General features: G+C 42.4%; 1 protein-coding gene across 1 annotated transcript in view; it reads right to left on the minus strand.

Moving 5' to 3' along the window:
* The window catches only part of LOC141146828 (voltage-gated delayed rectifier potassium channel KCNH8-like), a 758,049-nt gene that overhangs the window by 66,346 nt on the left and 665,113 nt on the right, over positions 1 to 26,590 (minus strand). The window contains exons 11-12 of the mRNA XM_073633462.1: positions 25,926 to 26,140; positions 4,541 to 4,878 (exon numbers count right to left, since the gene is read on the minus strand). Of these exons, the coding sequence (XP_073489563.1) occupies positions 4,541 to 4,878; positions 25,926 to 26,140 (553 nt within the window). The remainder of the gene's footprint in view (positions 1 to 4,540; positions 4,879 to 25,925; positions 26,141 to 26,590) is intronic.

Here is a 26,590-nt window from a genome sequence, read left to right on the forward strand (position 1 = left end):
CTGTGAAACCCCACTTCATTGCCTGGTGGCAATACAAGCGTTATAGACTCAGGTGACATACGTCTCTCTGAGTCCAACGGTTTCGGTAAGCCTGCATTGCTTCCATACGGAGGACCCATTTATTTTATACCATTTCTCTTCAGTTTGCTATCCACGTGGTGTAGAACACCACCATCTGTGTGGGACTTTTATTTGTCTTCAGATCTTATTTGTAATAGATACCTATTGGAATTCCTTTTCAATGTTATTTGGAATACATGGTGTTAGGATTAATGGTTTGATATATTGATTTTTTTGTAATTTGAAAAATCCTTATCCCAATCAGCGCGACACTATATACACCTGCATTATTTACAAATTTCCTTGTTTGTTGTGTGAGCTGCTATTGTATTGAGTAAGCGCAGTGTTTTTGGAGATTTTTTACTCTACATAAAGATGGTCTAGGCTATAAGAAGATTGCCAAGACCCTGAAACTGAGCTGCAGCACGGTGGCCAAGACCATACAGCGGTTTAACAGGACAGGTTCCACGCAGAACAGGCCTCGCCATGGTCGTCCAAAGAAGTTTAGGGCACGTACTCAGTGCCATATCCAGAGGTTGTCTTTTGGAAATAGACGTATGAGTGTCAGCCTGTCAGTGCTCAGACCATATGCTGCACACTGCATCAAATTGGTTTGCATGGCTGTCGTCCCAGAAGGAAGCCTCTTTTAAAGATGATGCACAAGAAAGCCCGCCGTTTGCGGAAGACAAGCAGACTAAGGACATGGATCACTGGAACCATGTCCTGTGGTCTGATGAGACCAAGATAAACTTATTTGGTTCAGATGGTGTCAAGCGTGTGTAGTGGCAACCAGGTGAGGAGTAGAAAGACAAGTGTGTCTCGCAGTCAAGCATGGTGGTGGAAGTTTCATGGTCTGGGGCTGCATGAGTGCTGCCGGGACTGGGAAATTACAGTACATTAAGGGAACCATGAATGCCAACATGTACTGTGACATACTGAAGCAGAGCATGATCCCCTCCTTTTGGAGACTGGGTCGCAGGGCAATATTCCAACATGATAACGACTCCAAACACACCTCCAAGATGACCACTGCCTTGCTAAAGAAGCTGAGGATAAAGGTGATGGACTAGCCAAGCATGTTTCCAGACCTAAACCCTATTGAGCATCTGTGGGGCATCCTCAAACGGAAGGTGGAGGAGCGCAAGGACTCTAACATCCACCAGCTCCATGATGATGTCGTCATGGAGGAGTAGAAGAGGACTCCAGTGGCAACCTGTGAAGCTCTGGTGAACTCCATGCCCAAGAGGGTTAAGGCAATGCTGGAAAATAATGGTGGCCACACAAAATATTAAAACTTTGGGCCCAATTTGGACATTTTCACTTAGGGGTGTACTCACTTTTGTTGCCAGCGGTTTAGACATTAATGGCTGTGTGTTGAGTTATTTTGAGAGGACAGCAAATTGACACTGTTATTCAAGCTGTACACTCACTACGTTACATTGTAGCAAAGTGTAATTTCTTCAGTGTTGTCACATGAAAAGATATAATAATATATTTACAAAAATGTGAGGGGTGTACTCAATTTTGTGAGATACTGTATATCACTAGGGTGAGGTGGCTGATTACTGGGCTGGTGGAGTCCAATGCAAGCCCTGTGGCATCAGCTCAGAAATTCTGCAAAAACAAGAAAGAAGTGTTATGATGTGTAATGATGAACTCTCTCCCTGTCCCCATATGGGTACCACAAACATGTTTTTTAGTACAAACTAATACATCAATTTGGACTCTTATCTTTTGGTCTGGTGCTCCTTTCATATTTGCATGTTTTTTCTACTAGTTGCTTGACAAATGAAGCCTCCAAACTGTTCTCACCCTGTTCCAATAAGAACAATAAAAAACCTGGCAGATCTTTTTTACACCCTGCATGTACATTAACTGGACAGAGTAACTTTAAGTCTAGGTTCACACAACGTCTTAGGTACACTGCATTAAAGCACAAATAAATGGCCTGGCATGCACCTCAGCGGCCCAGAAAGGGGTCCTCCACCTTTTTAGACAGCACACCGCACTGCAATGCATGCCAGTGCATTGGTGCGAGCTGTGCAGTGCATCCTTTGTTGGCGAGATTTGTTGGGGTGCCAGTAAGAATGAATGGTACCGCATTGCAATGATTGTACCATGCCTCCCATTGCAGTTACATGAATGGGAATATGCATGTTCTCGCAACACAATAGTGTAAATAGGGCCAAGTGAGTTGTGTACATTAGCTGTTCCAAGTCATTGTTCCATTCCTTTCATGTACACTGTGTGCACAATTATTAGGCAAGTGAGTATCTTGACTAAATCATCATTTTTATGCATATTGTCCAACATCAAGCTATATAAACTTGAATGCTTATTGGATTTCAGCATATCAGGTGATATGTCTTTGTGCAATGAGGGAGGGGGTGGCCTAAGGAGATCAACACCCTATATCAAGGTGTGCATAATTATTAGGCAGCTTCTTTTCCTCAGGCAAAATGGGCCAAAAAAGATATCAAATTTACTCTAAAAAGTGAGAAATTGTAAAAAGTCTTTTAGGGATGCAACACTCTTGAAATTGCTAAGATATTGGGGTGTGATCACAGAACCATCAAACGCTTGGTTGCAAATAGTCAACAGGGTCACAAGAAACATGTTGAGGAAAAAAAGAAGCAAATTAACTGCCAAAGATTTTAGAAGAATCGAACGTGAAGCTACCAGGAACCCATTATCTTTACAGAGCTGTCATATTCCAAAACTGCAACCTACCTGGAGTGCCCAGAAGTACAAGGTGCTCACAGACATGGCCAAGGTAAGGAAAGCTGGATCCCGCCCACCACTGAACAACACACATAAGTTGAAACGTCAAGACTGGGCCAAGAAATCTGAAGACAGATTTTTCAAAGGTTTTATGGACTGATAAGATGAGAGCGACTCATGACGGACCATATGGATTGGCCTGTGGCTGGATCAGTAACGGGCACAGTGCTCCACATCGAATCAGATGCCAGCAAGGTTGAGTTGGGGTACTGGTATGGGCTGGTGTTATTAAAGATGAGCTAGTTGGACCTTTTCGGGTTGAAGATGGACTCAAAATCAACTCCCAAACGTACTGCCAGTTTTTTGAAGACACTTTCTTCAAGCATTGGTATAGGAAAAAGTCTGCATCTACGTATTCGTAAATAAATAACAATTTTATCATTTGATAGAATAATAAAATTGATAGCCATAAAAGGGATAAAATAAATGATTGTCTAAAGCATTTCGAGGGGTTTCCTCTTCATCAGAGCCTTGGAAAACCAAACTGGTCTGCGTGTTATAACATGTATATATAGAGAGAGACAACTGGATGGGTGGTATAGCACTCGATAGGTAGTATAATCTTACATGCAGGTTCTCCTTTACTGTAGTAGTATTGCCTTCCACGTCACAGCGCTCTCACACCATAGGGGGATATATATATGGTTGTAGTCATATATTAATAGTTATTGTTGGTCTTGAAGACCCAATGACTGATTCAGATGTTACAGCCTATGATCCGTGACTGGAGTCGTTACTGGGCTATCCCGGCAGTCCACCTGTCATGATGCTGTGTATTGTCCACTGCTAGGTGATGTGGAAGACAATACTACTACAGTAAAGGAGAACCTGCCTGTAAGATTATACTACCTATCAAGTGCTATACCACCCATCCAGTCGTCTCTCTCTATATATACATATAACACGCAGACCAGTTTTGCTTTCCAATGCTTTGATGAAAAGGAAACCCCTCAAAACGCGTTAGCCAATCATTCATTTTATCCCTTGTATGGGCATCATTTTTATTATTCTATCAAATGATAACATTGTTATCTATTTACGAATACATAGTATTTTTCTCGGTATATACCAATTTGTTTATAATAAAAAGGTTTTATAACATTTCATGCATCAGGCCACACGCCGTCCTTCTTCTTTCGTACATAGCATTTTGGACTTCCCCTATTCAGCTTAGGCAGCGGGGCATGCATGATCACTCTACATTTATATCACCAGGAAATACTACCACTAACAAGCCTCTGAGGGCTTCACAGAAAAGCTGTATTTATACTGAGAATAACACAGGTGGACTCTATTTACTAATTAGGTGACTTCTAAAGGCAATTGGTTTCACTAGATTTTAGTTAGGGGTATCAGAGTAAAGGGGGCTGATTACAAATGCACGTCACACTTTTCACATATTGTTTTGTAAAAAATCTTGAAAATAATTTATCATTTTCCTTCCACTTCACAATTATGTGACACTTTGTGTTGTTCTATCACATAAAATCCCAATAAAATACTTTTACGCTTTTGGTTGTAACATAACAAAATGTGGAAAATTTCAAGGGGTATGAATACTTTTTCAAGGCACTGTATGTCATTGTACTACTACCAAGCTACTTAGTGACCTGATTAATATAACAAATAACATGCATTTTGAGATTGACTAATTGCCTATCCCAGCTCTAATGGCCTGTCTCAGCTTGACTTCACTTACCTCGGGCTGAGCACTGGTGGAACATTGATACTGAATGCAGGAAGCTGGAGCTTACAAGGTCTTCCTCCATCACCTGCTGGGAATTTCCCTTTTTCCCCTGTAAGGAGAAGATCTCCAAAGCTCTTGTCTGCTCTCTTGGTGGGTGTTTTGAAAGACCGTGGTGTCAGTGGAGATAGCATTGGAGAACTGTAGGCTTTAGGCAGTTTTAAAGAGGAATCTACAGGACTGACACCCCTGGGACTCACTGGTAAGGGACATTTCTCATCATCTTCCAATTCGTCGTCTTCTAGGATGGATGGCAACTTCTGAATAAGACCTCCATTGCTCTCATGGTCAAACTTAAAAAAAACAAACAAAAGTGAATATTAGTGCATGTCAGTACCATGTCTATATATTATATTTTCTGTTTTCATAGAAGTCATCAAATATACATCTTAAAACATGATTCCAGCTCCGGCATCAAGTGTACTACACTGCTGAACTACTTGTTATGTTAAAAAGGGCCATGAACCACCTAGCAAAAGCAGAAAACATAAATTTGCACATTTAAATAGGTAATGTAAACCTGTACCTTGGCAATATATACAAAACATATCATGACAAAATGCACTTAGTGAAAAGTGAACATTCAACTGTTCACTAGATCTCAAGGGAGTTACACTATATTACCAAAAGTATTGGGATGCTGTGGATCTCTGTGCAGGCCAGCCTAGTTCCTCCACCCCAAACTCATCAATGTCTTTATGAACCTTGCTTTGTACACTAGTGCGCGGTCTAGTTGGAGCAGGAAAGGGCCATCCCAAAACTGTTCCCACAAAGTTAGGAGCATGAAATTGTCCGAAATGTCTTGGTATGCTGACCACTCACTGGAACTAAGGGGCCAAGCCCAAACCCTGAAAAATAACCCTACACCATAATCCTGCTCCACCAAATGATTTGGACCAATGCACAAAGCAAGGTTCATAAAGACATGGATGGGCAAGTTTGGGGTGGAGGAACTTGACTGGCCTGCACAGAGTCCTGACCTCAACCTGATAGAATACCTTTGGGATGAATTAGAGTGGAGACTGCAAGCCAGGCCTTCTCGTCCAACATCAGTTCCTGATCTCACAAATGCGCTTCTGGAAGAATGGTCAAACATTCCTATAGACACACTCCTAAACCTTGTGGACAGCCTTCTCAGAAGAGTAGAAGTTGTTATAGCTGCAAAGGGTGGACAAACTCAACATTGAACCCTACAGACTAGATGCCATTAAAGTTCATGTGCGTGTAAAAGCAGGCGTCACAATACTTTTGGTAATATAGTGTATGTGTACCGGAATTATATGCAGATCTTGACTTTCCTGTAGAAGATGGGCTTGACCTTGCCCCATTTAGCCTTTTAAATCTATCAAATGACCCTTTATTGTGATTAAAATGTTCACTGCAATACAAAGGCTCAGGGGGTAGGAGGGCAGGTGGGATTGAAATTGGTTGAAAAGTTATAAAGTTTAAACTGGCCAGTTTTTTTAAAGGTTTATGTTACGTAAAGAGCTTCTATCTTGTTTCTGCCCCATACATAGAAAAAGAGAATACTGTATTTACTGTATAACAAAGTCAAAACTTATAAATTGTAATTAGTAACAGCTTCAAAAGGACAACAAAACAAAGAGTACAGAAAGCACAAATACTCTAGATTATAATTCATTTTAATGGTGCAATATTCACCAGAAAGCACACAACCCAATGCTGAGTCTAGCCAAGCCACTTGTCAGTCAATGGTCATGGCAGAAAGTCCTGTAGTATTACTTTGTCTGCTACTCAGGGTGATGTAAGCATGCATCAAAAATCCCAAAAAAGCCCCAAAAGCTGAGCAGGAAGTTTAATGTTACCCTTTGTAAAGAATATGCAGCATAATCCTCTAACCACCACTTCAATTCAATTGAGCTGGTTTTCAACTATTCAGAATCCGTAATTACTGCAGTAGGGAAAAGAAGAAGAATCGGGTAGATGGTGGGCATCAGTGGACCACCAGTGAAAAAAACAGCTTCTCCTGAATGATAACCCATACATACAAGAAACAATAAGATACCTTATGTGTGAATGGTCATCACTAAGGCTCTCCTATAATATTCTGTATTGCTGCATACTGTATACACCAATATGTTCACTGGATTGATTCTTTTTTGGATCACCTCATCATGTTAATGGAGGTGGTTGGATTAGGAGTGGTTCTTTTTTTTCCTGATTGATTTGTTTTGTATTTTAATATCCCGATGATGATTGTTTTGTATTTTTACATCCTGATAACTCTTTGCAATACAGTCAAAACTCTAGAACATTCTATCAAGAAGGAATAACTTCTGTCTAATCTTTAAATATACCTTCAAGAATCAATGTAGCCAATCTATGCTTTAGATTCACAAAAATATGACATATCACATTCCTAACTGCTTTCTTGATTGTGTTTTTTTATTAAACTGGGTTGACTTATCACTAAATAATAGGGTCTAATCGTGTCTGTACAATTACCTTCCTAGCATAGCGCCCCGCTGGGTCTGCTCGAACCATTCTTTGAGCAGAGCCATTCTGTACCGAGCAATTACATCCCCACCAGCCTTTTGTGCTTTATTCTGGCAGTGGATCTGTATCTATGTGTAAGGATTCTACAAATGCAGCTGTTGCGAACAGGAAGAAGCTGATGGGACTATATTTGCTGATTGCGCTCTGCCAGCAGACTCGTGCTTAGGCCCAGCGGGGCATAAGGGAACTTGCTATGCCAAATAACCGCCTCATGATTACATTCTTGCAAGTCAATACATCACAAGCAGCTCATTCTCCAACTTTAAAATCAGTCAGTTTATTTTGAATACTCTTTTTAGTTAACTGGCAAGTTTTTTCTGACTTCTTTTTAAAATAAATGACCATGCACATCAAATACCATTACAGCTAGAGTTCAAAACATTTTTTTAAGAATGCTACTAATTTGAAATGTCATCTGTGACATTGCAGCAGAACCCTTATGCTGCGTACACACGATCGGGCTTTACGGCATACTTGGTCCAGCATACCGGATTTCGTCTGACAATTCGATCGTGTGTGGGCTCCAGCGGACTTTGTTTTCTCAAAAGTTTGACGGACTTAGATTTGAAACATGTTTCAAATCTTTCCGACGGACTCTGCTTTCTAGCGTACAAACCATTCGTCTGTGTGCTAGTCCGACGGACCAAAACTGACACATGCTCTGAAGCAAGTACAAGACGGAAGCGCTCGGTCTGGTAAAACTAGCCTTCGTATTGAAGCTAGCACATTCCTCTTCTGTGATCTTTTAATACAGGGCATTCTTTTTTTCTTTATAATGCGAGAAGAAGGAAGTTGTTTTGCTGCTTATATTCACACAGAGTTCTCACAAACTACTTTCTTCATGATTTATCCTCATGCCATGACTAATATGATATTTTTTAAAAGCCAGATCTCCAGAACTATAAAGTAGCACATTTTTTTTGGACTCATCTTTATTTTTTACAGATTTCAACAATATAGATTTTACAATGTGTGCTAAATTATACAAAATGTTTGTTTTTATTTTTTTTTTTGTTTTTGGATTTTGAGTTTCAAGTTACCACAATAACCTTAATATTTTTTATTGTTTTAATGAACCTTAATGAGGTTGGTGTCCCTTGTTAATTTGCCCTGAAAGAGCATTTGGAAGTGCATTCGCTGTGTATCCGAGGGGCACATGCAAGGAACCCCCCCCGAAAAAAAATTTCACTTGCACATGATTGTATGATAAATTCAGCAGAGCTTCCCCTCATTTCAGAGCACTTGCAGTGCAGTTTATCAAGTGCACTTTGCAATAGCACTTTGCACTGGAATTTGAAAAATTATTTAGCCTTTTGTAAATAACCCACATATAGTCTTTTTGACCTGTACCTGCCTACTCACAAACCAAATGTCCTTTTTGAATCAAAACACATAGTCAATAATGTAAGGTAACGAAAATATCCATTTATTTTGGTCAAAACAGAAATGAGGAAGGCAACACTGGAGACACTTTTGGAATGTGTGAAGCCTTTTGTCCCCCAGGACACACATCAAATTAGAGGACAATAACATTGGTATCTTGCAACTAGGGAGCACAGGGAGCACAGTCAGAAGTCAGACCAGACAGAAGCCAGACAATCACTTTCGACTCTTCCGTGGAGCCTTCCCCGCACGCTGCCCTGCAGCCTTCCCTCCACGCTTCGCTGCAGCCTTCCTTGGAGGCTGTGCCTCTGGTGGTGTACTTGGGGCAAGAGGAGGAGGAGTAGCAGGAGGAGTGGCTTCATCTGCTATATATGTTTTTGCAGTAAGCTCCCCTCTCAAGCCCTTCTGATACGCTTGAAAAATCAGACCTTCACAGAGGAGGTGTTGCCCCTTTTTTAGTTCCAGCAATCTGGTGGCCATATAGGTTCCATACGCCTCTTCCGCATTGGGTGGTGTGCTGAGGATTTGGCTGGCTTCGTGAATGAGGGCTAGTGATTCCTCCTCTGTTCGGGTTATCTTTCTGGGCTTTTGGTGGTAATGCGGAGGGGAGGCACCTGACACTCCGTGAGGCTTCTACTGGGCCCAGCCACGGCCTCCTCCTCTCTCCCACTGGGCAAGGCATCCTCCTCTATACCTCTGGGCATGGACTCCTCCTGGCTGAGCTCATCCTGGGTCAAAAAAAGGGACATACAGGTAGTTGTAATTTTTGCTTACGCAATCACACACAATTTTCAGCTCATGACTTGCAAATATAATTCTAAACCAATAGTAAAGGCTATCTTCTTGACCCCACCATTATTCTAGCTGCTCAACAATATTTGAAGTATATTTTTGGCCACTACTGTCTACTGATATGTCTACATATTCATAATTGTGATGAAGTCATTTTTGGTGAAGCACTTCAAAAATGTTTAGGTTTACATCATTAATATTTACACAATCCCAAATTCACCAAAAAAGTATACCTGGCTGAAGCTGGGCGCATCCTCTTCATCAAGGATGAAAGGGCCCAGTTCTACTTGGGACTCCTCAGCTGGGGTGGAGGGAAGGGTGGAGGTGGAGGGAAGGCTGGAGGGAAGGGTGGAGGGAAGGCTGGAGGGAAGGCATGAGGGAAGGCTCGAAAGTGATTGCCTTGCTTCTGTCTGGTCATCCAGAAATCATATTTTTTGGTAGTACCACAGCTTGGGGACATAAACCTGGTCTGCTGCTGCTCCGGATCTGCGCGACTCCTGGATCTTCTTGTGTTCCTGCCTGTACATGTTGCGCAAGATACCAATTTTATTGTCCACAAACTTAAGGTCAGCCTGGGGGACTCGAGTCTTCACAAATTCCAAAAGTGTGCCCAGTGTTGCTTTCCTTACATCTCTATTAAAATACAATGGGTGCTTGACCTCTCACAGGTTTCTGTTTTCTTGATACAAATCAAGAAAACGTGTCAAAAATTCTTCCTCCTTAAAAGGATTCATTTTTGCTGAAAGACAAGACACAAGATAAAAACTGTAATGTCAGTCCAAACTCCCAGTATTATATTTGGCTCAATCTAGGGTACACACACACACACACACACACACACCAAACACATTCACGTTTAATCTCACCTTCGTTTCTGACGCTCGCTACTTCCGCTCGGACATACGTAGGCCAGCGTAATAGCTTTATATACATTGCGCATGTGTCATGCTACGCCTGCGTCGCCCGCCCCTGACGTTCTTTAGTAGGATTTGTCCCCGCCCCTTCACTCTTCGTTGCGCAGTGGCAGGATATAGAGAAAGATGGCGGAGAGATTATCTGCAAGTAGCGCGGAGGAAAGCCCGGAGCCACAACCATCCAGATCCAAGAGGAGATATAAGGCCACCAACATGGCCTTTGAAGAGATGGTGGAGATGGTGTCCATATTGAGAAGGGAGGACTACGATGGCAAAAAAGGACCGTACACCCGACCCAATATGCGGAAGGACAAAATAATGTCCTCAGTTGTCACCGCTCTTGAGCAAAAATTTGCCACTAAACGGGCTAAAGAACAATTGAGGAAGTGGTGGTCTGACCTCAAAAGTAGGGAGCCTGAACAATATTGGCGAATAAAGAAGCTGCTTAAAATAAGTAAGTACTTGTTGTGTGTTCCAAATAAGATACTTAACTTGCATGCTGATCCATATGCTTTTCGTTTATACAGCATAGTTCGTAAAGACCATTCTTTTGAATAAACATATGATACTAAGAAAATGACGTGTTTTTTTCACCAAATACGATGGTACAGGGTTTGGACATACATTTAGGTCTTGATAATTTGTCGTATTCCAAAAATTTGGTGATGTTGTGTAGATGTGTTTGAAAATATAATTTCCACATCTGGACTCACGAGCACTACTGTACTATGTGACACCAGAGAAAATTTTGGGGGGGTAATACACATAGGGGCTCCAGGGGATACTTGAGGTCTTTGCATCTGTAAAACTTGCATGAAAATGTGTACTGTTTGGCATTTTTGGGCATAGTGAATTTTAATCCTGTCTTCAAAATTTTTGGTGCCAAAAAATGACAATTGTCCACAACTTCTAACGAACGTTTCATATTCCTTTTTCAAGACTGAAATAGTACTGTGTTTTAACTATACCTTTTGTTTAATTATCATAGGGGAGAAAAGACTCAGACAACAGTCCAAGGATCCCAGGACCCCCCCAAGTCACCAGCCTGAAGCTGACATTACCCCAAGCCCCAGCCCAAGACCACGCCCACCCGACGAGCTGGAGGAAGGAGAGGTGGAGGAAGTGTGCGATATTTCCACCCCACCAAGTGAGTGACTGACACCCCAGCTTAAGTTAATCTATTTAGGCGTGCATATTTTACAATAATTTTTTATCCACAAATTTTAGGTGATGTTCTGGTTGTGGAAGGCAAAGCGGCGGAGCCATTTAGCACAGACAGTGCACAAAGACTCATTGGCCAGATAATGGTGTGGAATGGCCAAATTGATAGAATGCGTGACCAAATTGACAGCATGAAAAATCGGCTGGACAGCATGCAACAGGAAATGAAGAACATGATTGATGTTTTGGGCAGAATCTAATAACTTTTTGCCTAAAAACATCAATCATGTTCTTTATTTCATTGTCAAGTTTTATTCTTCTAAAATGTTTTAGCTTGCTAAATACTATAATGTAAACATTTTGCAGATGCACACGGTGTGTCATCATGTGCTATCTTACATCAGGGGATATCAATGTACTTGTTTTGTGTTTGCAACCCCTTCATCAGAATAATGTTAGTTTGTGAGAGGAACAAAGGGATTGCACACACAAAACACGTCCATTGCTCCCCCATGATGGGAGATAGCACATGTTGACTTGAACCTTTTTTCATGAGAAATTGTGAGCATCTGCAATATTTTTATTTTACATGGGTGACATCACCAGCACCGCTATTAACATGTTGAACTTTGTAAGTTCCTGTTATTTTTTGTTCTTATGGTTTTTAAAACCCTGTTGTGAAGCCAAATTTCGTAAACAATGTATATTTTCTACAAATATGCATAAACTAAAAAAAGTTAAAAACAATTGTTAACAAAAAAAAAAAAAACACGTTCAAACAAAATGCACCTTTCAATGTGCACACAGTGAAATGTTTTTACTACTACAATGTGTATGGCTTATTATTTATGAAAAAGTTTGTTATTTTTTTGTGTGGTTACAGTGACAAAGGGTTTTATTAACTAAAGGGAAATGCACTTGCCACGACAAGTGCACTAGGAGACAGACAAAACAAAATGCAAACAAGAATCAAAACAAGAGATTGTTGCCAAATTTCTTTTATTTATTTTTTTTTTACATCTTTAAGATCTTGTCGCATTGCAATAGTTGACATATCTGTCACGCACTTCACGGGCGGTTTGGGGGGCCAAGCCAATACGGCCACTTTCCAGGCCTGTGAGTGGTTCATCAACACCAAGTCCGGCCTCAGGCCCAACAGAAGTTACATATGTCAAAGAATGACGTCTCAAGAAATTATGCAGAATGCAGCAAGCAAAGATCACATAATTGATTTTGTATTCTACTAGACTTATTGTGGAGAGGAACCAACGGAACCAGCTGGCCAGAATCCCAAAGGCATTCTCCACAACTCTTCTTGCTCTGGCCAGCTGGTAATTAAATACCCTCCTCTCAGGGGTGAGTATCCTTTGGGGGAACGGCCTCATCAAGTGCTCACCAAGAGCAAACGCTTCATCAGCGATGAAAACTGAGGGGAGTCCATCCACATTCTGGTTATCAGGTGGCAATCCCAGGCCACCAGTCTGCAGACGCTGGCACAGCTCGGTCTGTGCAAAGACTCCTCCGTCAGACATCCGGCCGTTCTTCCCCACGTCCACGAACATAAATTCCAATTGTGCCAAGACCACCGCCATCAAAACTACACTATGGAACCCCTTATAGTTGTAGAAATAAGACCCCGAATGGGGTGGTGGCACAATGCGGACATGCTTCCCATCGATCGCCCCGACACAGTTGGGAAAGTCCCAACGGTCAGCGAACTGGGAGGCCACAGTCTGCCATTCCTGTGTGTTTGAAGGAAACTGTGGAGTCAAACAAGAAAAAAAAAATATAAGTACTTTTAAACATAACTTGGATATCAGATTACACAAAAACATTCTTGAACAACAGCAGTTGAAGATTATTACTATGTGTTATTTTTTGAAAAAAATAAAAAAAAATAAGGCCCACTTATAAGATTACTCACCCCCTCTGATGGACCATTGATCAATTTGTATGTGGGGGAGGGGTACTAATTGGGTCCAAGAACACACCTGACAGTTGAGAACATTTGAGGGGGTGGGGGAGGGGTACTAATTGGGGCCAAGAACACACCTGACAGTTGCAAACATTTGAGGGGGTGGGGGAAGGGTACTAATTGGGGCCAAGAACACACCCGACAGTTGCAAACATTTGAGGAGGTGGGGGAGGGGTGCTAATTGGGGCCAAGAACACACCAGACAGTTGCAAACATTTGAGGGGGTGGGGGAGGGGTACTAATTGGGGCCAAGAACACGCCTGACAGATGCAAACATTTGAGGGGGTGGGGGAGGGTAAAACAGTACAATGTAGCTGACAATATACATTGTTCAAAGGACTATAGGCTAGAGGTATAAATGGACCCAGGATTGCATGGTGGGGAGGTTATTGAAGGGAAATATGCATGTAGGCCCAAAAATTATTAAGGTAAAAAAACAGGCATGCATGAAGATAAAGGGGACATTCCCAGCATATTCAAAGCATGGTAATTAGGTAACGAGGACATTTAGACAATACATTAGCAAACATTAAATACATATCATGTAATGTTAAAGGAAAAAACTTACCTTCATGTAGTCCTTCTGCAGGACCTGAATAATAGCAGAACAGGTCTCTGGGATTATGATCCCCAGAGCCTGGGGGGAGATGCCTGTCGAGAACTTCAAGTCCTGAAGACTTCTCCCAGTCGCCAAGTAACGTAAAGTGGCAACTAGCCTCTGCTCCGCAGTGATGGCTTGCCTCATGCAGGTATCCTGCCTGCTGATATAGGGGGTCAGCATAGCCAGCAGACGTTCAAAAACGGGGTCTGTCATCCTGAGAAAATTCCTGAAATCCTCAGTATTATTCTCACGGATCTCATGGAGCAAAGGCATGTGCGAGAATTAGTCACGCTGGCGCAACCAATTCTTCATCCATGAACTTCTCCACGCCCTGTTCATGGACTGGACTCGGGTCAAAGTATTAACCCCAACACCAAGTCCCCACGCAGCACAAACTCGAGAACGAGTACGTCCATGCAACATGGCTTCAAACCGGTAGGCTGGTCAAGCAAACAAACTTAGAACAAACGCACTGAAGAACAGCAAGGCCTATGAAGAGCGACCTGAAAATCAGGAATGAGTGGACCAGAACGGCCTGCTAGGCAGGTTACGAACTGACCAACACGCACTGAAAAGCAGATACAAACCTCACAAGCACAAACTGAACCGCAGAAAACGATCGAAATAAGCTGAAGTGTGAAAAGCGCGAATCGTCTCTAACCAAAGTTCTACTAACCCAAGATAAACACGAGATTAGCAGAAGGAGCCCAAAGGTTGGCGTAGTGGGGCTTGAACTTCCTTTTTCTAGTCCCGTCATACGTGCTGTACGTCACCGCGTGCAAAACCATCAGACTTTTGGAGTGATCATGTGTGTCCAAGTCCGTCCGTTTTTAAGTCCAGCGCACCTAGCGTACAAAGTCCGTCGAAAAGATCGCCGGACCAAGTATGCCGTAAAGTCCGATCGTGTGTACGCGGCATTAGTGACTGGGGAAAACTTAGTGACTGGGGGACAGGAGCTAAAAAAAACCTGTTGATGGTTTAACATACCAGCACATCAGACTGACCTTTATTTTTGGAGCATGCAAAGGCTGTTTAGGGATATGGTAAAAAGTGTTGCCTGAACCATGGTGTATACATTGGCAGAAGGCCACCTTAAAGCTGAACCTTAAAACAAATATTGTCTAAATCAGTGTTTCCCAACCTTTTTTCAGTCAAGGCACCCTTTAAAAATTATGGACAATCTCAAGGCACCCTTTAAAAATTATGGACAGTCTCAAGGCACCTGATTCGAAAATGTAAAAACTATTCTAAAGCCGCGTACGCAGGGGCAGAGTTTTTGACCGGACTGGTCCGACGGACTTTCGACGGACTTCCGACTGACTTTTTAACGAACGGACTTGCCTACACACGATCACACCAAAGTCCGACGGATTCGTACGAGATGACATACACCAGACTAAAATAAGGAAGGTGATAGCCAGTAGCCAATAGCTGCCCTAGCGTCGGTTTTTGTCTGTCGGACTAGCATACAGACGAGCGGATTTCTGGGTCCGGCGGAGTTACGATGTAAAGATTTGAAGCATGTTCCAAATCTAAAGTCCGGCAGATTTTCGACTGGAAAAGTCCGCTGAAGGTCCTATGAAGCCCACACACGATCGGATTGTCCGCCGGACTCGGTCCGTCGGACCAGTCCGGTCGAAAAGTCCGACCGAGTGTACGCTGCATAATAGTTTTACATGATGCAGCAGCATCTACAAGTCCAAGTAGGACACCCAATGTTAGGTGCTGTTAGGCAGCCTTCATCCACACGTCGGCTTGTATACAATTTTTGGGCAATTTCTAGGTATTTTGCCAAGGCACCCCTAAAGAAAGCTCAGGGAACCCCAGGGTGCCTGGGCACCCTGGCTGAAAAAGGCTGGTCTAAATTCAAGAGGCGTGTCTATTCTTATGTGGATCTCGGTGTGCTTTGTGTATTTCTTCCAGATCTGTGAAGGAATCCAGCATGAAACATGCCTTTGTGCCATTGCTTCCTGTAATAAAGAACAATCACAGTTGCTCTATTTCCTTGTTCAGGGCGCCCCATGGGTTTGCAAAGACATTTTGTGGATATTGAAGGACTTCAGTTTTAAAGAGTGGTTTGAAGACTTATTTTTCAAAGTGTCTCAAGAAAATACACTTATTAAACTCTAAGGAGCAGGGCCCTCTGATTCCTACTGTATTAATGTGTATTTGTACTGTCTACCCTCAAGTTTTAAAGTGCTACGTAAACTGTTGGCGCTATATAAATCCTGTATAATAATAATTAAACTACAAGCACAATCTCATTTTTATTCTCCTATATTGAAAAAAGACTTGTAATAGGATAAACCATCTCTTGCATTATCCCTTGACATGGCCAAACATCAAACCAAAAATAGCCTCTGCTGCTTTCTACTAATTATTGTAAGCCACCCTGTTAAACTGTATGCATTTCATAAAGAAATAACTGAAAGAATGCAAACATATTTTAATGATATCAGCAAACACCTATTAATTAACAAATTAAGGATGAATAGTTTCCCATTAGCTGGACTCAAGACACCTGCTAACTTTTACTTTTCCCTGTCAGCGCTGTGTGAAGAGCATATCGGAGTCTTAAATCAGTTAATTAGTCTAAGAGGAAATCCAGCACAGCAAGTTTTATTTATAGCTTTCTCTCCCAGTGGGCTTTTGCCAACAGCGGCTGCTGCTCCACACAGCTATAAATAGATGCGAGAGCTATTTTTAGGATCAGAACGACATCTCTGGGATACACTGACTTCCTCCATCCTCTGAGGGATTGTAAATTCAGGTTTATGCATCATTTTCTACTCTGCCATAATATTTATGCAGCACACAGTCATGACCAAAACAGAAGGCAGCCCGTTATGAATTAAGGCAAACGCATCACTGCATTCAAGCTCCCATTAGACTTTGGCCTGATATAGAATGTAAATGGATGCATAATTATTTCTCTGCTGTAGTTTTCTTGGTAAATATTATTTACTAAATTCTTCGCTCCATTTACAAATGGATCTATAATGATATGGTGCAGTTTTGCTGAGGGAAGGGATTATTCATTAAAAGTGGATTTTTGTGAGATCAGGAGCAGTGTAACTATATTTACATTTATTGTATAACTATCTTCCATGTCAGTAAAATCATAAATTTACTTCACTAAGGTTTTTGGTTATGCTTCTTTCTCAACACCTCAATTCACATCGCACCGTGCTCTCAGAATGCTCTCCCTCATCCACATTACAGTTTATACTTTAAATGTGGAGAAAAAGCTTAAGCAGTTTTACCACATATTAAACATATGTATATAATTTAGTTATGAACCAGACAACTGTAACATTTTAATAAAAGCTAGTTTTTATTAAGGGAGCAGCAAGCAGCATGCACATTACTAAACCTACAATGTAAACCTCCAAAGTTTTGGGCCTAAATCATCTGTTCTGATGGTACTACCTTACACTTTTTGGCACTGCAAGAAACTTTAAACCTTCTGGAATATCTTGAAAAATGTAATTCAAAAATGTAAAACTATTAACCTGGGTGAAGAACCAACCCCATGTCTCCTGCACCTAAATTACTTTTCCTTAGCTGGATACAAATTATACCTGACCATTCAACTCCTTAATGTAGCTAGGGCATGCATTCCCACACTCAGGTAAGACAACAATCCCCTTATCTTCAGAGAACTGGAAAACCTCACTGTGCCCCCCAAAAATGTTGAACAACAATACAGATTGACCTGGCTTGAATTAATACATTTCACAAACTTTACAAACTGCTCTATTACTCCAAATTCAAATGGGAACCTGCATTGCCCCGCTCGCCTGGTGCAGTGTTAGACCTCAGAAATCAACCACCCTTCCCACGGTCTTTACCTCACATACTGTATGTCACACTTCATTGTCAATGAATAGAGTGTGATGTCTATAACCCACCCCAGTGAAGAACCCCCCAAACAGCTTCTCTCCTTTCCACTCTTGTCTTTCCCCTTCGGCTTTTGGATGATCACTCCTGAATCAACACAGAAAGCTCTACCTTGGAAAAACTCAGATACAGTGGGGCAAAAAAGTATTTAGTCACCTACAAACAAGCAAGATTGCTGGCTCTTACAGACCTGTATCTTCTTCTTTAAGAGGCTCCTCTGTCCTTCACTCATTACCTGTATTAATGGCACCTGTTTGAACTTTTTATCAGTATAAAAGACACCTGTCCACAACCTCACACTGTCATACTCCAAACTCCACTATGGTGAAGACCAAAGAGTTGTCAAAGGACACCAGAAACAAAATTGTAAACCTGCACCAGGCTGGGAAGACTGAATCCGCAATAGGCAAGCAGCTTGGTGTGAAGAAATCAACTGTGGGAGCAATAATTAGAAAATGGAAGACATACAAGACCACTGATAATCTCCCTCGATCTGGGGCTCCACGCAAGATCTCACCCAGTGGGGTCAAAATGATCACAAGAACGGTGAGCAAAAATCCCAGAACCACACGGGGGGACCTAGTGAATGACCTGCAGACAGCTGGGACCAATGTAACAAAGGCTACCATCAGTAACACTCTACACCGCCAGGGACTCAGATCCTGCAGTGCCAGACGTGTCCCCCTGCTTAAGCCAGATTTTTGAAAGAATTTATTTGTACATTATGGTGGAAAATAAGTACCGTATTTATCGGCGTATAACACGCGCCGGCGTATAACACGCACCCCAAGTTTAGGAGAGAATTTTAAGGAAAAAAACTTTTAGGAGGGAAGTTTAAGGAAAAGAAACTTACATTAAAATGCCCATCAATGCAGCCTCATCAGTGTTCATCTGCAGCCTTGTTAGTGTCATTGCAGCCTTTTCAGTGTCAGTGCAGCCTTGTCAGTGCAGCTTTGCCCCAGTGCAGCCTTGTCAGTGCAGCTTTGCCCCAGTGCAGTCTTGTCAGTGCAGCCTTGTCCCCAGTGCAGCCTTGTCCCCAGTGCAGCCTTGTCAGTGCAGTCTTGTCCCCAGTGCAGCCTTGTCAGTGCAGTCTTGTCCCCAGTGCAGCCTTGTCCCCAGTGCAGCCTTGTCAGTGCAGTCTTGTCCCCAGTGCAGCCTTGTCCCCAGTGCAGCCTTGTCAGTGCAGTCTTGTCCCCAGTGCAGTCTTGTCCCCAGTGCAGCCTTGTCCCCAGTGCAGCCTTGTCAGTGCAGCCTTGTCCCCAGTGCAGTCTTGTCCCCAGTGCAGCCTTGTCCCCAGTGCAGCCTTGTCAGTGCAGCCTTGTCCCCAGTGCAGCCTTGTCAGTGCAGTCTTGTCACCAGTGCAGTCTTGTCCCCAGTGCAGCCTTGTCCCCAGTGCAGCCTTGTCCCCAGTGTCCATGCCTACCGCCTGCCGCCGCCATACACATGCTAGTAGTTCCCGCCGCGGAGTTCGGAGGGACTCGGTGCCGGCGGAACTGAACGAACGACGCCGAGATACACATAGTCGAGTGTATTCGGCTCTTTCCAGCGCCGCTCACAGTCCTGCCCAGTCCCGCCCTATGATGGACATAACACAGGTCCATTGGTGGGACTGGGCGTGACTGTGAGCGGCGCCGGAAAGAGCCGAATACACTCGACTATGTGTATCTCGGCTCTGTGATTTCGGCGGCGCTCGTTCAGCACCGGCGAGTTCCTCCGAACTCCGCGGCGCCATATTTAAAACTACTCGCTATGTGAATGTCGGCGGCGATCGCCGACATTCACATATCAATAGCGGGGATCGGCGTATAACACGCACCCACGACTTTCCCCTGATTTTAAGGGGAAAAAAGTGCGTGTTATACGCCGATAAATACGGTATTTGGTCAATATCAAAAGTTCATCTCGATACTTTGTTATATGTCCTTTGTTGGCAATGACAGAGGTCAAACGCTTTCTGTAAGTCTTCACAAGGTTGTCACACACTGTTGCTGGTATGTTGACCCATTCCTCCATGCAGATCTCCTCTAGAGCAGTGATGTTTTGGGGCTGTCGCTGGGCAATGTGGACTTTCAACTCCCTCCAAAGGTTTTCTATGGGGTTGATATCTGGAGACTGGCTAGGCCACTCCAGGACCTTGAAATGCTTCTTACAAAGCCACTCCTTCATTGCCTGGGCGGTGTGTTTGGGATCATTGTCATGCTGAAAGACCCAGCCACGTTTCATCTTCAATCCCCTTGCTGATGGGAGGAGGTTTGCACTCAAAATCTCACGATACATGACCCCATTCATTCTTTCATGTACACGGATCAGTCGTCCTGTTCCCTTTGCAGAGAAACAGCCCCAAAGCATGATGTTGCCACCCCAATGCTTCACAGTAGGTATGGTGTTCTTTGGTTGCAACTCAGCATTCTCTCTCCTCCAAATACGACGAGCTGTGTTTCCACCAAACAGTTCTACTTTGGTTTCATCTGACCATATACCATTCTCCCAATCCTCTTCTGGATCATCCAAATGCTCTCTAGAAAACCTCAGACGGGCTCGGACATGTACTGGCTTAAGCAGGGGGACACGTCTGGCACTGCAGGATCTGAGTCCCTGGCGGTGTAGTGTGTTACTGATGGTAGCCTTTGTTACATTGGTCCCAGCTCTCTGCAGGTCATTCACTAGGTCCCCCGTGTGGTTCTGGGATTTTTGCTCACCGTTATTGTGATCATTTTGACCCCACTGGGTGAGATCTTGCGTGGAGCCCCAGATCGAGGGAGATTATCAGTGGTCTTGTATGTCTTCCATTTTCTAATTATTGCTCCCACAGTTGATTTCTTCACACCAAGCTGCTTGCCTATTGCAGATTCAGTCTTCCCAGCCTGGTGCAGGTTTACAATTTTGTTTCTGGTGTCCTTCAACAACTCTTTGGTCTTCCCCATAGTGGAGTTTGGAGTATGACTGTTTGAGGTTGTGGACAGGTGTCTTTTATACTGATAAAAAGTTCAAACAGGTGCCATTAATACAGGTAATGAGTGGAGGACAGAGGAGCCTCTTAAAGAAGAAGATACAGGTCTGTGAGAGCCAGAAATCTTGCTTGTTTGTAGGTGACCAAATACTTATTTTCCATCATAATTTGCAAATAAAGTCTTTCAAAAATCAGACAATGTGATTGTCTGGATTTGTTTCCACATTTTGTCTCTCACAGATGAGGTATACCTATGATGACAATTACAGGCCTCTCTCATCTTTTTAAGTGGGAGAACTTGCACAATTGGTGGATGACTAAATATTTTTTTGCCCCACTGTATCAGAGTTAATCATTTGTTTCCTAATAACCAAATGCAACCACATGCAGTCCAAACTGGTTTATTTTCTCAACCAGTTGCAGACCAGCTGCCGCAGTTACACTGCGGCAAGTTGGCTCGGCTGCGTGAATCGCCATACCGGTACATTGGTCCCTGCACTGGCTTTTGTGGGCACGTGCCTGCTGCTCGTCATGGGAGCTCACCCGCGGGTCTGGCGGACTTGATGTCCACTGGCCACTCATGATCGCGGGAAAGAGAGGCAGAATGGGGATCTGCCTTTGTACACAAGGCGGATCCCCGTTCTGACAGGAGAGAGGAGAGAGAGTGCTCAGGAACAGCAATCTCTCTCTGCTTCCTGTGAGCCCATCCCCCTGACAGTTAGAAAGCACCTCCCTAGGGAACATTTAACACCTTGATCACCACTAATGTTAACCCCTTCCCTAACAGTGCCACTTATACAGTGATCAGTGCATTTTTATAGCACTGATCACTGTATTTGTGTCACTGATCACCAAAAAGTGTCACTTAGGGTCAGATTTGTCTGCCACAATGTCGCAGTCCCGCTAAAAATTGCAGATCACTGCCATTACTAGTAAAAACAATAAAAAGATAAAAAATCCCTAAATCTTTCCCCCATTTTGTAGACGTTATTACTTTTGCGCAAACCAATCAATAAACGCTTATTGCATTTTTTTTTACCAAGAATATGTAGCAGAATACATACTGAAAATGAAATGAAAAAAATAGGTTTTTGTATATATTTTTGGGGGGATATGTATTATAGCAGAAAGTAAAAAATATTGTGTTTTTTTCAAAATCGCAGAGGTGATCAAATTCCACCAGTTCCATTTGTGGGGAAGAAAAGGACATCAATTTTGTTTAGGTACATCGTCACACGACCACGCAATTGTCAGTTAAAGTAACACAGTGCCGTTGCGCAAAAATTGTCCTGGTCAAGAAGTGGGTAATTGACCAAACACACTTGCACACCCTGCTCTCTGTTTAAATGTGATCTCTGTATTGTACAGTTTATAGGATTGTACTTGATCAATGAGGCAGGGCCCTATATATATATATATATATATATATATATAGCTATACCAAATAAATAATGTGGATTCTCAACTCCAGGCAGCAGACGGGGATTTAGGCTCGTCTCCACATGTTTGCAGGGTATTCTTATGTGCTTTTTGAAAAATCCTGTTTACAGAACTTAATAGCTCAAACTGAATGATTCAGAGTGACTCATCCCTCATCTTGCCTGCCTGTTTAAGAAGGGACCTATGGTATAAACCCTTAAGGAACTGTGATTGCTTCTACAATTAATCACTTCTGGACCGCCGCACGCCAATATACGTCCTTAATTTGAGATGAAATATCATTGCTATGGCAGCAGTTAGCTGCCATAACCCCGGTATCTTCATGTTCGGCCAGCGGTCCGCTACAAGATAAAAGTGGTCTCTGCAGTGGATTCGCCGCAAGATCACTTTTATCGGCATCGGGAGACGACGCGCACCGTCCCGCCGAGCTTGCATGCAGAAGCAAATGCATGCGTGAGTAGTGCCTGCATATGAAAACGGTGTTCAAATCACACATGTGAGGTATTGCCTCGATTGGTAGAGTGACAGCAATAATTCTAGCCCTAGACCTCCTTTTTAACTCAAAACATGCAACCTGTAGAATGGTTGCATGTCGCAATCTCTATGGAGATTTTCAAGTTTGTAAAAGTTTGTCGCCATTACAAGAGTGGGCGCAATTTTGAAGCATGACATGTTGGGTATCAATTTACTCGGTGTAACATTATCTTTTACAATTTAAAAAAAAATGGGGCTAACTTTACGGATGTCTTTTTTTTTAATTCAAAAAAGTGTATTTTTTCCAAAAAAAGTGCGCTTGTAAGACGGCTAAGCAAATACGGTGTGACAGAAAGTATTTCAATGACCGCCATTTTATTCTCTAGGGTGTTAGAAAAAAAATGTATAATGTGTGGGGGTTCAAAGTAATTTTCTAGCAAAAAAACTGTTTTTAACTTGTAAACAACACATCTAAAAAAGAGGCTCGGTCCTTAAGTGGTTAATCATGAATTCTAATTGGTGGAGAAGATCTATAAATCTTGTTTTATAAAATCAAAGAAGAAGCCCCTGGTTCTCTTCCTCGTCTCGGGTGTGCCAGGTGCCATCCTAGGGAGCCCATCTCTGCTCCATGCATTGTCACCGAATGCCAGTGCACTCCTAGCACACTAACCGAGCTGTTACTGACAGCACTCAATCAAGGCTTCTGAGCAGGAGCCAGAAAAAGTTGTTGAGTACATGTGCGTGTATCTATAATTCAACATAGCTCTGCCATGAAAGAACTGTGTGTGGAATTGACAAACAGATATCTGGCTGCTGTAAGCCAACTGGAAGAGTGAGAGGTCTAGTTGTTTCTATCATATCACTTTTACAATACATATTGCATATCACTATTACCAGTTAGGTAATAATTGGTTCTTGGAGGACAAAGTTGAAGACAGACTGCAGCAGAGTTTTTTTCACTGATTACGCACTAGTGAGATGTTTATAATAAGAACAGTTCATGTAAGATGGAGGTTTCAGTAAAAATTGGTAAAGAAAAGTGTTCTTATACCTGAAAATTTCTAAACAGTTTGTATGAAATATTTAATGTGACCTAAAAAAGTAACAATACTGCTGAAATTAAGTACCTATGTAAAAGCTTGTACACACAAACAGAAAATCATACGAAGAATAGTGATTTCTAAGCGATCGTACAATAATCTAATTGTTAGTACACAGCTTTCGAGAGCCAATCACGACAGTTCATCCAAAATTTTCCGATCAGAGAAGCATGAAAATTTCATTTGTATGATACCAGATTTTGGCTTAATCAGTACAGTTGTCGTTCGAAAATACAATACAAATACACTACACATTACATCACTTCCGAAATGTTATTCTGTTGTACGACAATTTTTATAACTTTAGTAAACTCTTAATTTTCGATATGAGATTAGCATGAAAAAAAAATGGAAGATCATTTGTCCAATAATCTCATCGTGTGTACCAAGCATTAGTCTTAAAATCAATTCTTGTGTCCATGTAGGGCCCCCTGGAGGGCCACACCTGCACACAGAGCCTTAACTTCCTGCCAAGTTAAGATTAAGTCACACTCTCTCCTGAAACTAAGTCCTTTCCCCTGCCAATCAGTTGTAAAATTCCAAGGGTCCTACTGCCCACCGAGGTTTGCTAAGGCAGCTGAATGAATGACTACATTGGAGAGTTGTTGATGCTCTGTATACAGGCAAGGCCATGAACCTACGGGACTGGGACAGATTTGTTTAAATGTTGGTAGTTGATTGGAACCTTTCCTTTGCCCATGGAAAAAGTTGTCAGGACCCAGGTCTGAACTTGTGAGCTCTGCTGTGTCTGGCAATATCTCTTCTTGCTGAGCTCCCTGTGATGCTGGACAGTACCTTGTCTGATCTATTGGAAAATCTTGCCTTTTGCCTTGTTCCTGCTGAGCCTTGAACTCTTTGCTCCTCCCATGAACTTCCTGATTTAAGCCATGTAGCTGCACTTCCTATTTGTCAGATTATTGTGCTCTCTCCAGCCAATATTTCGCTCTTGTCACTCCTGCCGTTTTCCATATCTTTTTTACCACTTGTTACCAACCTTTGGCTTTTTACTGACTACGCTTCTGTTTATCCCTACCTGCTATATCTACTACTGGACCCTGGCTTGCTCACCTCCTTGTAAGGCAATCCTGAGGACCGCAATCTTGTACTAAAATGCAGAAAAAACCTCCACCATCAGGAGCTCTGGTAAACACCAGTAAGTACATAGACTCTGTACCTCGGGTTTGCCTATGTCATCCTCCAGAGTGACCTGCATTTGTACTTATCCAGATGGTCAGTGGATGTCTCTCTACTGCTATAGCTAATTGCCTCTGAGCCTGACTCCAAACCATCACAAAGGTTAACACAAGAGTGGGTGTTGAGGAGCACCCAGTGAAAAAGTAATGACATGTTTGTTCAAAATGTTTATTAAACAAAAACATCAGGTGAAGCCAACGTGTTTTGGGGGAAATGTCTCCCCCTTCCTCAGGGCTGGTAGTTACTGGTAGTTCCCAATGTGATCTGTCTTAACAGTCTTACTCAAGCCGCAATACAGTTGTTTCACCACAAGTTTGATCACACTCACTACTTCAGCCCTGGCAAGGGGGAGGCATTTCCTTCAAAACTGGTTGACTTCACCTGATGCTTTTGTTCAATAAACATTTCAAAAGGACACTTGAGTGTCATGATCTTCTTTAGCATTAGTTCCTCTGAAGTAAGAATTTTTTAAATTTACAAAGCTGTCAGTCCAGCCCTATTACAAACACATTTGCCCATGCAAGGCAAAGTAAAAGGTTCACTTAGCTACCCCCCCCCCCCCCCCCAGCAGCATATTCTTACTCTCTCACTCCCCCACCGTTCAAGTGGGAATGAGGTAAGAGAGTCCTGTGTAAGCATCAAATTTATTTTTTCCTTCCCTAGCGCCCTGTGACAGCACTGGGGCAATCACAGTGTCCCAGCTCACCTATCCTGACCAAAGGGCATGCTTCTGGGGAGGAGAAAAAGCCAATTCATTGTAAAGACTGACAAAAGTATTTTAGCACTGTAGCGTTGTGCTGGTATGAAAAGGAACTTCCAAGTGTTGTTGAATGTCCATAAATTTACAGGTCACATTCCTGAAAGTGATCAACTACAAGTGCAAGTATTAGTGCAACAACACTAACTAATAGAATGTTGATAAAGGCAGTTTGAACTCACGTCTGTCTCGCTGCCTTCTCTGAGGTTGTAGGTGAGGTCATGCTGGATCTCAGAGATAAATTTGTGGGAATATTCTGGGTAGAGTTCAAGAACTTCTCGCAGACCTTTCAGACTGATGTACTGCAGGTCACAGTACGTTAGTGATTTTACGTTGGCGTTGGTTTTAATTACCCGATTTTTATTGAGATTATCTGAGCCAATTAAATCTCCCTTCCCTGTAAAAGTCACAAAAAAATGTTAGGATTGGCAAATACTTGTTTGAAAGAAATATTATTCTGTGCACGTCCCCCAGATACAGTATACACAAATATGCTGGCTAAATTCATTAAAATATCCTACAACCAATTTCTGAGATGTACCTGTTAAGGCTTGCATGAGTTTCCCCAATCATGTAACTCCAATATATTATACATTTTGCCTTGTATGAGCTAATAGCACAGGTTGTGTGGCACTAAAAACTATCATGTCCCATATCTATTTTATAGTATCAAAATTGATTGAAAAAACTTCCTATTACACAAGACAAATAAACTCACTCTGTACTAGGAAAATGACTACATTAGTCACAGATACACATAATATTGAAGTTAACATGTAACCTGTCTCTGATTGACAGTAGGGATGGGTGAACTGTTCGGCCCGAGCATAAGTTTGGGCCGAACTTT

Source organism: Aquarana catesbeiana, linkage group LG06 (genome assembly GCF_042186555.1).
Source record: "Aquarana catesbeiana isolate 2022-GZ linkage group LG06, ASM4218655v1, whole genome shotgun sequence".
Classification (NCBI taxonomy): domain Eukaryota; kingdom Metazoa; phylum Chordata; class Amphibia; order Anura; family Ranidae; genus Aquarana; species Aquarana catesbeiana.